General features: G+C 56.6%; 1 protein-coding gene and 1 long non-coding RNA gene across 4 annotated transcripts in view; one reads left to right on the top strand and one right to left on the bottom strand.

Annotated features, from left to right (window-relative positions):
• Positions 1-1,151: 1,151 nt before the first annotated feature.
• Positions 1,152-14,096, bottom strand: part of IDE (insulin degrading enzyme) — an 89,860-nt gene continuing 76,915 nt past the window's right edge. For all 3 annotated transcript variants that reach the window (XM_029059371.2, XM_007666085.3, XM_039911475.1), the window contains exons 19-25: positions 12,459-12,570; positions 8,090-8,257; positions 7,097-7,369; positions 5,822-5,883; positions 5,535-5,607; positions 4,176-4,243; positions 1,152-3,287 (exon numbers count right to left, since the gene is read on the bottom strand). In XM_029059371.2, coding sequence (XP_028915204.1) covers positions 3,192-3,287; positions 4,176-4,243; positions 5,535-5,607; positions 5,822-5,883; positions 7,097-7,369; positions 8,090-8,257; positions 12,459-12,570 — 852 coding nt within the window. In that variant the 3' untranslated portion in view covers positions 1,152-3,191. The remainder of the gene's footprint in view (positions 3,288-4,175; positions 4,244-5,534; positions 5,608-5,821; positions 5,884-7,096; positions 7,370-8,089; positions 8,258-12,458; positions 12,571-14,096) is intronic.
• Positions 8,225-14,096, top strand: part of LOC114810032 — a 28,076-nt gene continuing 22,204 nt past the window's right edge. Inside the window, exons 1-3 of the long non-coding RNA XR_003757774.1 lie at positions 8,225-8,305; positions 11,259-11,372; positions 11,827-13,039. This is a non-coding gene — a long non-coding RNA (uncharacterized LOC114810032). The remainder of the gene's footprint in view (positions 8,306-11,258; positions 11,373-11,826; positions 13,040-14,096) is intronic.

Here is a 14,096-nt window from a genome sequence, read left to right as displayed (position 1 = left end):
TTTAGAAGTCCAGGAATCACAGCTTCCCAAAGATGTTCCTCATATTAAACCCACGTACGTTTCTCCAGCTTGAGAGAAGCAGCGCGGCCTCGTTTGAAAGAGGCTGGGCCTGGAAGTCAGAGGACCTCGGTTTCTCTAATCCCAGCTCTGCCGCTCGCCTGGTGTGTGACCTTGGGCAAGTTATTTGACTTCTCTGTGCCTCGGTTCCCTCATCTGTCAAAGAAGGATTCCATACGTCCTCTCCCTCCTGCTTAGAATATAATAATAATAATTACGGTATTTAAGCGCTTGGGTAGATACAAGGTAGTCGGGTTGTCCCACGTGGGGCTCACAGTTTTAATCCCCGTTTTACAGAGGCACAGAGAAGTTAAGTGGCTTGCCCATGGTCACAAAGCAGACAGGTGGCAGAGTTCGGGATTAGAACCCATGACCCTCTGACTCCCAGGCCCGTGCTCTATCCACTAAACCACGCTTATGTGAGGTCTGTAATTTATTGATTTTCCTCTAATTTATTTGTTTATATTACTGTCCGTCTCCCTCTTTAGACTGAAAGCTCTTCGTGGGCATGGAATGTTTCTGTTTCTCCCAAGTGCTCAGTACAGTGGTCTGCACACGGTGAGCGCTCGATAAATACAATTCATGTGGGATGTGATGGTGTATCTCCCCCAGTGTACAGTACAATGTTCGGCCCATGGTAAGCCCTTAACTAATATGACATTATTAATAGTATTAATATTTCACTGGAGCGAATAGGCAATTCCATAAAACGCCACAAGAGATGAAGCTGTTCACACTCTCTTCAGGGAGAACGATGGGCCTCTTCCCATTAAGAGAAGCAGCGTGGCCTGGGAGTCGGAGGTCGTGGGTTCTAATCCCGGCACCGCCACTTGTCAGCTGTGGGACTTCGCTTCTCCGGGCCTCAGTTCCCTCATCTGTCAAACGGGGATGAAGACCGTGAGCCCCACCTGGGACCACCCGATGACCTTGTATCTCCCCCGGCGCTTAGAACGGCGCTTGGCACATAATAAGCGCTTAATAGATATCATTCTTATTATCATCAAAGGGGCGAGAAAGCCGCCCAGCCCCAGCCTGCCGTCCCGTGCCACGCCCGGGATCCCGCCGACTCAAAAGACTCCAAGTACACAGCGGGATCCAAATCCAGATCGTTTATTGTAAACAGGGCGGCCCTCGCGGTCCCTCCCCCGGCGGGCTGCCGCGTGGGCAGGGACGCACAGACTCCCCGGGGCCCAAAGCCACCGCACAGACGGGCACCCGGAAGAGTTACAGAGAACTAATCATAACTTAGAAGTGATTTCACCAATCTGATGTAACGAGCACAGAGAGAGAGAGAGAGAATGACAGTGTCCCGGGCAGTCAGTTATTGCTTGGAAACACACACGCCACGCGCGCACATACACAGAGCAGCCTTGTCTCCACCGAAGTGAAGCCGGAATAACGCCTGAGTTGTCGGAAAGGTCCTACTGGGTCAAACTCAGAAGGGGGAAACCCCGGAGGGCACCTGAAAGCAACCGACGTTCCTTGCCGATGATCAGTCACCCTCCGCGCTTTTAAAATAGGCAGAGATCGGAGTCTGCCGGTCACCGTCAACGAGTCGGGCGAGTCCCCGGGACCGTAGTCCGCTGGAGTTTCCCACCCACCCGGGGGTCAGCGGGTCGGGGCCCCGGTCCCAACGGCACGGAATCCCTCCTCGCGCTGGCCGCCGCGGCCTCGCCGATCCGGCCGCTTTCGACCCGGGAGAGATTCAGACGTCCGGGATCCACGCCGCCGGCTAAGAGGCGGGACTGAAAAAGTAGGAGGGGGAGACAGGGGTGTTCCCAGAGTTCCTTGCCGGGGAAGCGGGACACCGCGCCACGCCGACCCACTGGGGACCCTCGCCCAAGTCTGAGGGTCCGACTGCTCCGCCTGCGGAAAACACCGGATGCCAGAGCGATACCTTGCCTCGTGCCGGCGGGGCCCACCGCGGATGGATCCGGATCTATTTTCCGGAGGGGCCTACGTGCCAGGAACGACCGTTCTCCCCGCCCGGGTCTCCCCCGGGCCACAACTGGGGCCGGGTTCGTCCCAGTGAGACGTTGCATATTTGAAGAGCGATCAGGCCTACCGCGTTGACCTGACCTCAAAAAGCAAGCCCGTCTTGGATTAAAACAGTTCCCCCGGCCCTCCTCGAAAAAGCGTGCACTGGTTTAAGGCAAGAGGTCTTCCCACAACGTTGGAGGAGAGATTTCTCATGAAATGGAAGCTCAAAAGGAAGCTTCAGGAAGGGATCCAGGGGGCACCCGGACCGCCTCGTTCATCCCGGGTCCGGTGGAAAGGAAACGGCCGGACCCCCGCCACGTCAACGACCGAGACGGCAGTTAGATAGAAGCGCTGAGTCTAAAACGGAGCCAGAGAAACTCTGAGAGCTGAACCTGGGCCGGGTGGCGGCTTCTGAGCGCTTTCGGAAACTTGCCCCACGCTCGCATGCGCACACGCGAGGACAGAGCGCCGGCATCCTCAGTCTGTAGAAAAGTCCCGAAACGTATAAAAAGATTAAAACCATGCCTGTGGGCTCCAGGTCTTCCTTGGGAAAGGAACTGGGTCTTCCCGTTCGGAGATCTGTCCAATTGCCGGTTTCCATCATCGATCCCTTGAACGGAGCAAATGGATCCCAGGCTGGGTCGGGGTCGTTCGACAGCTCCCCGGAGCCTCCGTGCTTTTCTTTCGGAGGACTCTCTCTCCTTTCGAATAAACGGCGTCACTTTGCGGAGCCGGGGAGGGGACCGTCTGCGGGGATCCCGGTGTGCCACGTGGGAGATTCCCTTCGGGAAGCCATAACTACCGGGGGGGGGGGGGGGGGGGGGGGGGGTGGAGGGATGGGGGTTGTGATGGGGGGCATAGTTTAAAATACACTGCATCTACGAGGCTGTAATAAATCAAACTGGGTTTTAATGGTTTCTCTACAGAGTGACACGTGACTGCGGCTGATTCTCCTAACTGTCTGAATCTCTCGTTTCAGGGCCGAGGTCGACTGAGCCGTGGGGCCGACGGGGCCTCCGTGGCGGGCGTTCCCTGGTGAGGAGGGGGCCGTGGCGGGCGGACCACCACGTGGTGGGGGAGGAAGAGGAGGAGGAGGAGAAGGGAGGGGGCCACCAAGGCTCGTCTGCCTGTGCCTGGCCGGCGGGTGGGGGCTTTCAGAGCTTTGCGGCCATGAGGTTGATGTGTGGCTTCACCAGGGGGAAGAGCGGCAGGCTGCGCTTGAACGCTGTCATGTTCTCGATCACCTCGGGCTGCGGAGGCAGGGGGAAAACCCGCGGGTACGCACAGAAAACCAAAACACGGCTTCAGGCTCTGTCCTACCAGGGTGGCCGCCCCCATCCCGTCCTTCTCTTCAAGACCCTGGTCCACCCCCCACGCCTTCTTGCGGCCCGGTGGCAGGCGGGGCTGGCCTGTCTCTATCACACACGGACTCCTCGCCGTCGGCTTTAAAGCACTCGATCGTCTCGCCCCCTCCTCCCTCCTGCTACAGTCCAGCCCGCACACTTCACTCTCCTATTGCCCACCTACTTTCTGTACCTCCATCTCATCTATCTCCCCGCCGATGTCTCTGTCCCCGAACGACCGCCCTCCCTCTTCATATCCGACAGACAGTGACTTCCCTTCAGAGCTTAACTGGAGGCACGACCCCTCCAAGCGGCCTTCCCTCACTAAGCCCCCTTTCCCTCTTCTCCCGCTCCCGTCTGCGTCGCTCCCGTTCGCTCCCTTTAATCATCCCCGGCCCCACAGCACTTAGGCACCTAGCTGTCATTTATTTATGTTACCGTGTCTCCCCCTGTAGACGGTAAGCTCGTCGTTGGCAGAGAACACGTCTACCGACTCTCCCAAGTGCTCAGTACAGTGCTCTGCACGTAGTAAGCGCTCGATGAGTACAATCGACTGCCCGTGTACGCGCATCTTCAGGCTGGCAGGACACCCCCCTCTCAGCGGAGACCTCGACCCCGGTAGGCAGGGAGCTGGCTCCTCCGGACGGACCGGTGGCCAGGCGGAGGGGACGAGCCCCGCCCGAATGGGCCCGAGACCCGCAGGCCGGGAAGCAGCGGTGGACCGGAGAGCGGCTGGGCACCCCCCGGGGGGGGGGGGGGGAGACGGAGGGCCCGCTTTCCGCCACGGTGACTTACTTGGGGCAAAGCTGGGGCCGCGGCCAGATTGACGTCGTTTTGACACGGGAACTCGCCTACGACGGGACCTGGAAGAGAACGACACGATCTCACCGAGCTCCGGCCGCAGAACCGCTTCCCGCGGGCCTAGACGGAGCGGTCCCCGCCTCCTCCCCCGGAGAAGACCCTAATCACAGAAGGAAAGGAGCCACGGGGAGTCTGAGGGACGAGCCTGACCACGGCTATAAGGTCTCTGACTCCCGGAAAGGGAAAGCACTGACCGGTGAGCCTCGTTAGGGTCGGAAAGGGAGATTTTCCCCTAACGTTCTGGCCCTTTATTTTTAGTCAGTAAGCGGGCTGCTCTTCGGCCAGATTGGGTGTCAGATGGCGACTCGTGCAGGCCTTCTCACCGACTGAACGTTTCACGGGACTCCCTGTCCGACGGCTCTCTGGAGCGGCAAGGGCTTTGGGAGGGCTGAACCGGGGGGTGGTGGGAAGGAACGGCGACCGTGACCTAATTCCCCATTCTTTAGGTGGGCAGCGAGCCCTCAAGAGATGCCCAGATAGGGGAGGCTCTTGTGAGGGGCACCAGACCCGAGCCAGGGCTGGCTTAGGCTGTGGGCACCTTGTTCTTTGAACCAAAACTTCATGACTCTTCCCAGATGTGGGAGTGATGGTCCTGCAACTCGGCTTGGGGCGGGCGATGTGATCTGGAGCGACCCTGGGCAGCGGTGGAAAAGGGGCCACCCGTCACCCGCCCTCCCGGCGTTCCCCTGTTCTCCCAACCGGAACGGGTGGATTTTAGGACAGAGGTGCTATTCACTGGACTAATGATAATAACTGTATTATTTGTTTAGCGCTTACTAGGTACCGGACACCGTACTAAGCGCTGGGGTGGATACAAGCAAACCGGGTTGGACGCAGTCCCCGGTCCACGTGGGGCTCCCAGTCTCGCCCCCCTCTGTTTTACAGACGAGGGACCCAAGGAACAGAGAAGTGAAGCGACTCGTCCGAGGTCACACGGCAGGCGAGTGGAGGAGCTGGGATTAGAACCCATGACCTTCCGACTCCCAGGCCTGCGAATATCGACTAGGCCGTGACCCTTCTCAACTAGGACAAAGACCTGCCGAACGACGGAGCTGGGTGAAGAATATGCGCCTTGCCAGGAGGTTTCTTTCTCCTTCGGGCTCTCCAGGTGACCAAAGACACTGGCCCTTCCTCACCCAACGGTCTCCAGAAGCCGTGCTGGCCGCGACCACCCCCAGGACCAGGGCGGACCACCCAGCGGAGCCCGGCCCGAGAAGCGGCTCTAGTCGTTTCGACAAAATCGCCCCCGGAGCGGGTCTAGGGGGGCCCCGGGGAGCAGCCCACAACACTCACAGGAATCCATCTCCCTGGCGAGGACGTGAACGGACACCTTGTGTCTCCTCGGGGCCTCGACCGCCAGCATCTCCTGTGGGACAAAGGCAACGTCGGCTGATGCTCACGACCACCCGTGCTCGGGTTCCGGACACTTCTGACCGCACCATCCGTTAAGCGCTCTACTGTGAGCCAAGCACCGCGCTGACCGCCGGGGTAGTTAGGAGATGAGCCCAAGGCAGAGTCCCTGTCGCGCCTGGGCACGGGGCCTCCGCGTCCTCCCGAATGGGAGACAGAAGCTTGCGTACCTTGTAGAACCGAATGATATCCTCCTTGGTAAGGGTCTTTAAATAGGCAACTTCAGTGTTATCTGAAAAGCAATTCACACGGGTCACCGATAATCCGCAAGGGGCCACCGGCCGGCTGCCGAGGGACCCAACCCCGCCAGGGCAAGCCGCCCTCCGCTCGGCTCCCCGTCTCGGGCCTTCCAGAACCTTCCGTCCGGTGAGGAGCCGGTCGGGCCGGGGCCGGGGGAGAGGGAGATGCCGGCGAAGGGATGGATTTCTCCCCGCTTTTCCTCCCCGCTCCCCGTCCCGTTTACCTCCTCCCGGCGAGGGCGGCTGGGTCTCAGCTCCTCCCTAGGGCTTCGGCAGAGAGCTCCCTTGGAGCCAGGGCCGGATCCCCCCTGCTCTAGACTCCGCGACGCTGCCCGACGTGAAACCCAAGTCTGCGTCGGATGAGCCGGCGCGTAAGCGAGGCGATCTTGACTCGACCTTACCGTGCACGGACCCACCCCGTCGGGGAGATCAGCCCTGCTTTCCTCCCATCCCTCCACCCCCTCTTTCATTCCTATTTACTGAGTGTTTTCTGCGTGCAGAGAGCGCTGTCCTAAGCGCTTGGGAGAGTACCATCCAACAGTAAAGAGACACATTCCCCACCCACAATGTGCTTAATCTAGAGGGGGTGATAGACGCTACTCTAAATGAACTACAGATATGGACATAAGTGCTGTTGGGCCGAGAGGGGGGATGAATAAAGGGAGCGAGTCGGGGATGCAGAAGGGAGTGGGAGAAGAGGAAAGGAGGGCTTAGTCAGGGAAGGCCTCTTGGAGGAGATGGGCCTTCAATAAAGCTTCGAAGGCGGGAGAGTCATTGTCGGATTTGAAGAGGAAGGACGTGGCGAGGGATCGGCGGCGAGACAGGTACGGTCTCCTCCTGCCCCCTGCCCCCTGCCCCTTCCTCCCTTTCAATATCTCCCGCCTCCCCTCAGGCTCGGTGCCCGGTTGGGAGGACCGAGGCCGGAATTCCTGGGGTTTGGGGTCGTCCCGGAAAAACCGCGAAGGGATCTCCCTCCCTGGGGCGAGGGGAGGGCGCCCGAGGTGAGCTTAGGGAAAAGAGGATTCGGGAATCTGGTGTCCCAGGGCCCCCCACCGGGGCGGGGGGAGAAGGTATCACTCACTCCATCCTCTGCCCTCTCCCAGCATCGCCGCCCCTTCCTCCTCTCTTAGGAAGGGATCCCTCGGGCGGCCCGCCTTCGACCCGCCCACCCGGGGCCGTCGGTTGCTCGGCGCCCCGCCCCCGTACCTCGGTCGAAATTGTACTGCTGGGAGATGATCTCTCCCCAGTACTTGGCGCACTCCGCCGACAGTTTCTTTGGTTTGTCCAGGCGGCGGATGGCCAGCGCCTGGATGTGCTTCTGGAAGGCCTCTTCGGTCATGTCTTCGATGGACTTCTCCATGGTGATCAGGAAGGCCTCGACTCTGCTCTCCAAGTAGTGAGGCGGCTTTTCCGACTGGATGATGAAGCGCAGCCCCTGGATGCCGTTAGCCCGCCGGGGACCGCTGAACACGATGTAACCTGGCGGCGGCAAGAACGCCGACGTTAGCGGGCGGCAGGGGGAGGGAGACCGGCACCAAGCCGTGGGCCCCGCTGACACGCCAACCGACACCGATTTTTGGTATTTTATGGTACTTGTTAAGCTCCTGCGACGTGCCGGGCGCTGGGCGGGGGGTAGATGCCAGTTAAATCAGGTTGGACGCGGTCCATATCCCACATGGGGCTCAGAGTTTTCGTCCCCAATATGAGTCAGAGGACCCCCGCACCCGCCGCTCGTCTCCTGTTTGACCTCGGGCCGCAAGTCTCTTCACTTCTCGTTACCCTTCTCCCTCTGCCTCGGGCAGAAACTCCTTTCCAGCCAATCAGTGGTCCAGTGCTCTGCACACAGTAAGCGCTCACTAAGAACCAGTGATGGATCCGAGGCTCTCCACCACCTCTAACATATCTGTTCGCTTTCCTCTAGGAGCAGCGTGGCCTAGCGGAAAGAGTACGGGTCCGGGAGACGGGTGACCCGTGAGCCCCTGCGGGATCCGATTATCTTCTACCTAACCCCGAGCCCGGTACGGTGCCCGGCCCACGGTAAGCGCTTAACCCGCGGCACCGTTATTAATAATTATCATCATTGCATGCCCGACCCGGCGCCGGGCCCTGGGGCAGATACCGGACGGTCGGGTCCGGACCCAGTCCCCGCCCACCCCGGAGCCACCGGGCTGAGACCCCGGTGGACCCCGGGCAGCTCACCCAGCTGTTCTTTGGTCCGCAGCGTGTTGAAGCACGGCTCGGAGATGATCTGGCAGAAGAGCTCCAGAAACATGTTTTCGGAGGTGCTCTGCATGTCCGTCTGGTAGTAGATCTCGATGCCGCAGTTATTGTGAACCTCGTTCCTCTGCTGATAGACAAACCAGCCTCCTAAAGGCAAAGAGCAAAAGCGGAATCGGCCTTCGGATGATGCCACAGGTCAGCTCCTCGCACGGGAAAATCGGATACGGGTAGAGTTCCCTGAATTTTAGAAAATGGGAGACCCTGAATCGTACCACACGTTTTACGGGAAGCCTACAGACCGCCCGTCTGAACACACCACACCACACAGGTGCTGCTCTATGACCTGGGATTCAGAACCTCGTAATAGTAATAATTATGGTATTTGTTAAGCGCTCACTACGAGCCGGAGACTGTATTAAGCGCTGGAGCGGATACGAGCCCATCGGCTTGGACTCGGTCCCCGTCCCACATGGGGTTCACAGTCTTCATCCCCATTTTATAGATGAGGAAACTGAGGCCCACAGAAGTGAAGTGACTTGCCAAAGGTCACACAGCAGACAGGACTCCCAGGCCCGGGCTCTAACCAGTAAGCCGTGCTGCTTCCCATAATGACCTTTGGGCAGAGCGTTTTGACTCTCCTACAGAACTCAGGTGACTGGATCAAATAAACGGAGGTTTTCTAGGCAGAAGCAGCATGGCTCAGTGGAAAGAGCCCAGGCTTGGGAGTCAGAGGACGTGAGTTCTAATCCCACCTCTGCCACTCGTCTGTGTGACCTTGGGCGAGCCGGTTAACTTCTCTGTGCCTCAGTTACCTCATCTGTAAAACGGGGATTAAAACCGCGAGCACCCAGTGGGATAACCTGATTACCTTGGATCTACCCTAGTGAATAGGACAATGCTTGGCATATAGTAAGTGCTGAGCAAATACCACAATTATTATTAAGAATGCCCTTTTTTAAGCTGTGTCCCTGGGACAGAACCCCTCCAAAGCATTTAGTACAGTGTTCCGCACACAGGTGCTCAAAAAATACAACTGACTGTTTGCAGCTCCCAGGGCCCGGCCCTGCCGTCTCAGCCCAAGTCACGGGAGACGCCCCGAGACGTGGTGGTCTGAAGGCCAGGCCGGGCCACGCAGAAAAACCTGCAGAGCAAAGGAGAGAGAAATCGGCTCTCCGCTTCTCCCCGCAGACGAAAGGGCTTTAGCTTCCGGGGCTTCGGCTCAACCTCCAGATTCACGTGGGGAGAAGTCAGAACCATCATCTAGATCCAGGTCCCGCATCACTTTTATATTGAACTCTCCCACGCTTTAAGCACAGTGCTCCGCACACGACAAGCGTTCTCTAAATACCACTGACTGATGGACTTGTTCGGCTTCAAAGAGCACCGCAAAGCCGCAGGGAGAGTCCAACCTTGACCCAGGGCTGTCTCCAAGGCTCCGCCCGAAGGGGCACTTGACCCTCGGTTTGCCTCAAGGTCAAGTCTAGTGGGGTTTTCACTCTAAAAGGCAACTTCTGGGTCGGGAGGCCGACCGTGGTCGGTCTCACCGGGACACGCTGAAAGCTGGAAGGGAGGCGGGATCGTTTAGTCCTTCTCCCGCTGGACGCTTCCGGGGTTCCCTGAGCTCAATTCACCTTGGGTCTCCTACGGCTCCACTGGGAAACTGTGTCTTGGGAATCACTGAGTCAGTGGGATGGACGGGATCGAGTTTCTGGTGATGACACCCTAACTCCCTGATTCCCACCGACTCAATTCACAAGGCACCGTTCGAGACGGTGCGTTCCAAAGCACTGTGCCAGGTGAGGTCACGCTGTACCTATTGATGTTCATTCCTTACGAACATCGCAGAACATCGAGAAGCGACGTGGCCTAGTGGATAGAGCACGGACCTGGGGGTCAGCAGGACCTGGGTTCTAATCCTGGCTCCGCCTCTTATCTGATGCGCGATCTTGGGCTAGTCACTTAACTTCCCTGGGCCTCGGTTACCTCATCTGTAAAATGGGGATTAAGACTGTGAGCCCCATCTGGGACATGGACTGTGTCCAAGATGATTAGCTTATGTATAACCCAACGCTTAGTACAGTGCCCGGCACGTGGCAGGCGCTTAACCAATATCATTTGGAAAAAAAAAAAAAATTATGCCAAGAAGCCCCTTTCCAACCTAGCTGCAATTTTTATATATTCATTCAATATTGAGCGCTTACTATGTGCACAGCACTGTACTAAGCACCTGGAATGTACAATTCGACAACAGATAGAGACAATACCTGCCCAATAATATATATTATTATCTATTACATTATTATATAATGATATATTACATATTACACTATTATATTGTATAATATATATTATATATTACATTATTATATATTATGGGCTCACATATATAATTCATTATATATGAATTTTAGTTGCTCTCAAGTTGAGGTTTAGTTCCCCGGACCTCCTTCAAATACCTTCTCACCCCCTCACAGCCCTCCTTTGGTGCTTCTGTCTCTCTCTTTCTCACCCTCTGAACACTGATTTCTGACCTCCGTTTTTCACCCCTTCCCCAGCACGGCCCTCCTGAAAACTTTGGGGGACCCCAAAGGGAAACAGACCCCTTAATACACATCGATGCCGGTTGAGATGTCTCCCAGAAGGCATGCAATTTGGACCCGCTCGTGTATTAAATCCAGGGGGACAAATCCCACCCGGTCAGCCATGAAGGAGGTTTGAAACTGCTGTACCGAGTTGGTAGTAGTAAGACTGTTTATTAAGCGCTTACTGTGTGCAGAACACCGTACCTAGCACTGGGAGAGGACTGCAATCTTTTCAGGCCAACTGAAAGAATACCCTGGTGGGCGTTAGACACAGTCCTGGGCGGTGGGAAGGGAGCAGGGGAAAGCTCAACACTGAGTCACAGAGCCTGGCTCTCGGTAGGAGCTCAATAAATGCCACTGCTCTATCCGATGGTGGAAAAAGAGGAGGAGTTTCAGGCCCCGGGTTCCACGCATTCTTCCTCTCAGGCTCCCTGCTGCCTCTCTAAAGGCCGCAGCCCAGCTGGGTAGCGGGTGGAAAACGGGGTGGTCCGAACATTGAGGGGCAAACTCTCCGCCCCCTAAGAGAGACTATAGATGGCATTTATCATGAAAGTTTTCATCTCAAGTCTCACAGGATGAATCTAGGCTCGCAGCAGGAAGGGCGCGCTGGAAAGAAGCAAACCGACACAGCCCAGACGCTTGACGTTCCAAAACGTTCTGGAAAGGATAGGTGACGCCAGGTAATGACTTCATACCTGTTAAACCGACATAAGCAAACCCATCCCATCCGTCGGGTTCTTATCACCGAGATTCTTCGATTGGAAACTCCTCCATTAAACCGTCAGTTCTTTCAGGGTTGGGTACTCGAGGCCCCGTGCTAAGCACTGGGTTGTGTCTCCCCTTCTGTTTACTCACCTCAGTGCTTGGTATGGGGCCTTGCCTTCAGCGGGGGCTCAATAAACACTGCCGACTGTTTAACCGAGTCGCGTGTGGCAACTCTGTTGTTAGCGTTAAATGGAATCCTTCTCCTAAGTGCCCTCGCGCCCCACGGGAACTGGAATCTGGGCAGAGGCGGCTTCATTTGAGGAGCAGAAATGAATTTTAAGCTGAACTGCGGGTGGGGGAGTGGGACCGATGCAGGATCAATTCAGATAGAAAAACGATCCCTGTCGCCTCTGTTTTCAATCGCTCCAGGCCTGTGACCACCAAATTAGGAGCACTACCTTTCGAACGGAGAGGGACTGCCCTCTTGGACAAGGACTAAAACAAGGTGGAATGGTTTGGCCTTTCTCTCAGCCCAGAGGCCCGAAACCGGTCCTGTACACCCTCGGGCGGACCGGTGTGGTTGGGGGGAGGTGATCGGGGGCGGAAGGACCCCTGCTGAGGAAAAGGGGCGGAAAAGTGACTGGGGATCCCAGGCGGGGTCGGAGTGAGAGGAAACTGCAGACGGTTCGGAGTCGTTGCTGGGATCCAGAGACGAGCAATAATCGGTCAGCTGAACCCCAAAGAATGCACTTCCCATCAGGGATCCTGAGACAAGCAGGTGGATTACGGGGGCCTGTAGGGGCCAAATAGGATTCATCGGTTCATCAGGATATTCCTGGGATCGGCTTTATGCAGACCACTTCATTCCATATCCCGTACGGCCGGTGCTGCGGTGGACTGGGCTTAGATGACCGTGAGGGCCATAACCGCTCCGTAATATCTGCCCTCGCTCACTCGGGACTGACACAAATCAACTCAATTGACCCCACAGTTAAATGAACCGGGATTCGACGGTATCGCGGTGTGTTTTCCGAGCTTATAAATATGAAATGTCGACTTACTGTCAGGGAGCTGGACTTCTCGATACCTAACTAATTGGCTTGGAAGGAGGGGCTTAGTATGAGCGTGTTCGATCAACGTGTCCTCCACCATCTGCATGACTCCCAACGCGGCCTGAAAGGAGAAATCTCCATTACGGTCTTCTTCACGTCGCCCCATGAGAGTTTGTCTGCAAAAGCTCCCTTGTGCGTACCCTTTCCTTCAAGGGGAAAAACTGCACCCTCAAGACTATCTACATGATGATAAACAGCCCCACCCACCCAGAGCCTGAAACCCCCAGCAGCTTGTAAGTGGAGAATGAACGATCCTCAGATCGGACCAGAAACCCCGGAGAGACCCCGGTCCATGTGGGACAGGAACCGTGGCTGGCCTGACTTGTATCTACCCCAGCGCTTAGAACAGTGCTTGAACACAGTAAGCGCTTAACACAAAAACAACACCCCTCCGACGAAGAACCCGGAGAAGAGGAACCGGCGTGAGGTACCTGGCCCCGTTCCTCCCCGGTTTCTTCACGATTTTGGAAGGCTCGAGCGACCAGTGACTAAGTAGCAGGGTCGGCGGATGGGCTCACCGTTTACCGCAGGTATGATGACGACGGTGAAGGTGATGATTGTTATTACGTGATGAGGATCTGTGCCTCTGGGGAATCTGGGTTCTAGAAAGGGAGCTTGGGTTTCTCTAAAGGTGGGTGTGCCATTCTCGGCAGAGGTTTTGCAATCCCTGGAACTAGAGTGGCTTGCTCCCTTCGTTCTTCCCCCCTCCCAGCCCCACAGCGCTTACGTACGTATCTGTAATTTATTTATATTCACGTCGGCCTCCCCGTGTCCAGACTGTAAGCTCGCTGTGGGCAGGGAATGTGCCTGTTTGCTGTGTAAACAGGTGCTCAGTACAGCGCTCTGCGTACAATAAGCACTCAATAAATACCACCGAAGACTAGGTATGGAAGAATCAATCGCCCAAAGTTGGCTGGCGTTGGGTTTTTCTAGGCGTCGCTGCCGATCCATTCTATTGGAATAGAATCATTTCTCCGGGAGTCAGTCGGATTTACTGAGCGCTTACTGTGTGCAGAACACTGTCCTAAGCACTTGGGTGAGTAGAACGTAACAACAAACAGACACGATCCCCGCCCACCACGAACTTACAGTCTAGAGGAGGCTGCCAGGCCCTAGCTGGAGTGGGCTGCGATTCTTCCCGGAAGACTCCAGGCTCATCAAGAGAAGCTCACTCATATTTTACATGAAATCTCGAGGAGTACGTTGGCCATTTCCGGCTAGGTGCACAAGCCCTCCGCTTTCAGAATGTGGAGGGAAAGGATGACGGCTCCAGGTGGTGATTAAAGAACTTCACCTCTGGCTTGAGAGAGACCCTCCTAAGACAGGGAAATCACCGTGTGGGCCCGCCTCTTCCAAGTGAACGTCGACCAGCCGGGGCTCGGGATGCGACGGAAATCCCAAGTTCCCATATTTGGTGCCAGTCTAATTGGGGCCCAACCCTGGTATCCCCGAGGAACTCTGCTTCCCAGGCTCCGAGATCTGGGTGAGATTTCGGGAGTTGTGCCTGAACTTGGGGGCCCAGGGTGTTGGGGTGAGGAAAGGATGATTATGGCAGGTGGAAAGGTCAAGGTCGAGGTCAAGGCAACA

This window comes from Ornithorhynchus anatinus, chromosome 3 (genome assembly GCF_004115215.2).
Source record: "Ornithorhynchus anatinus isolate Pmale09 chromosome 3, mOrnAna1.pri.v4, whole genome shotgun sequence".
NCBI classification, from domain to species: domain Eukaryota; kingdom Metazoa; phylum Chordata; class Mammalia; order Monotremata; family Ornithorhynchidae; genus Ornithorhynchus; species Ornithorhynchus anatinus.
This window is presented reverse-complemented; position numbering and strand designations above follow the sequence as displayed.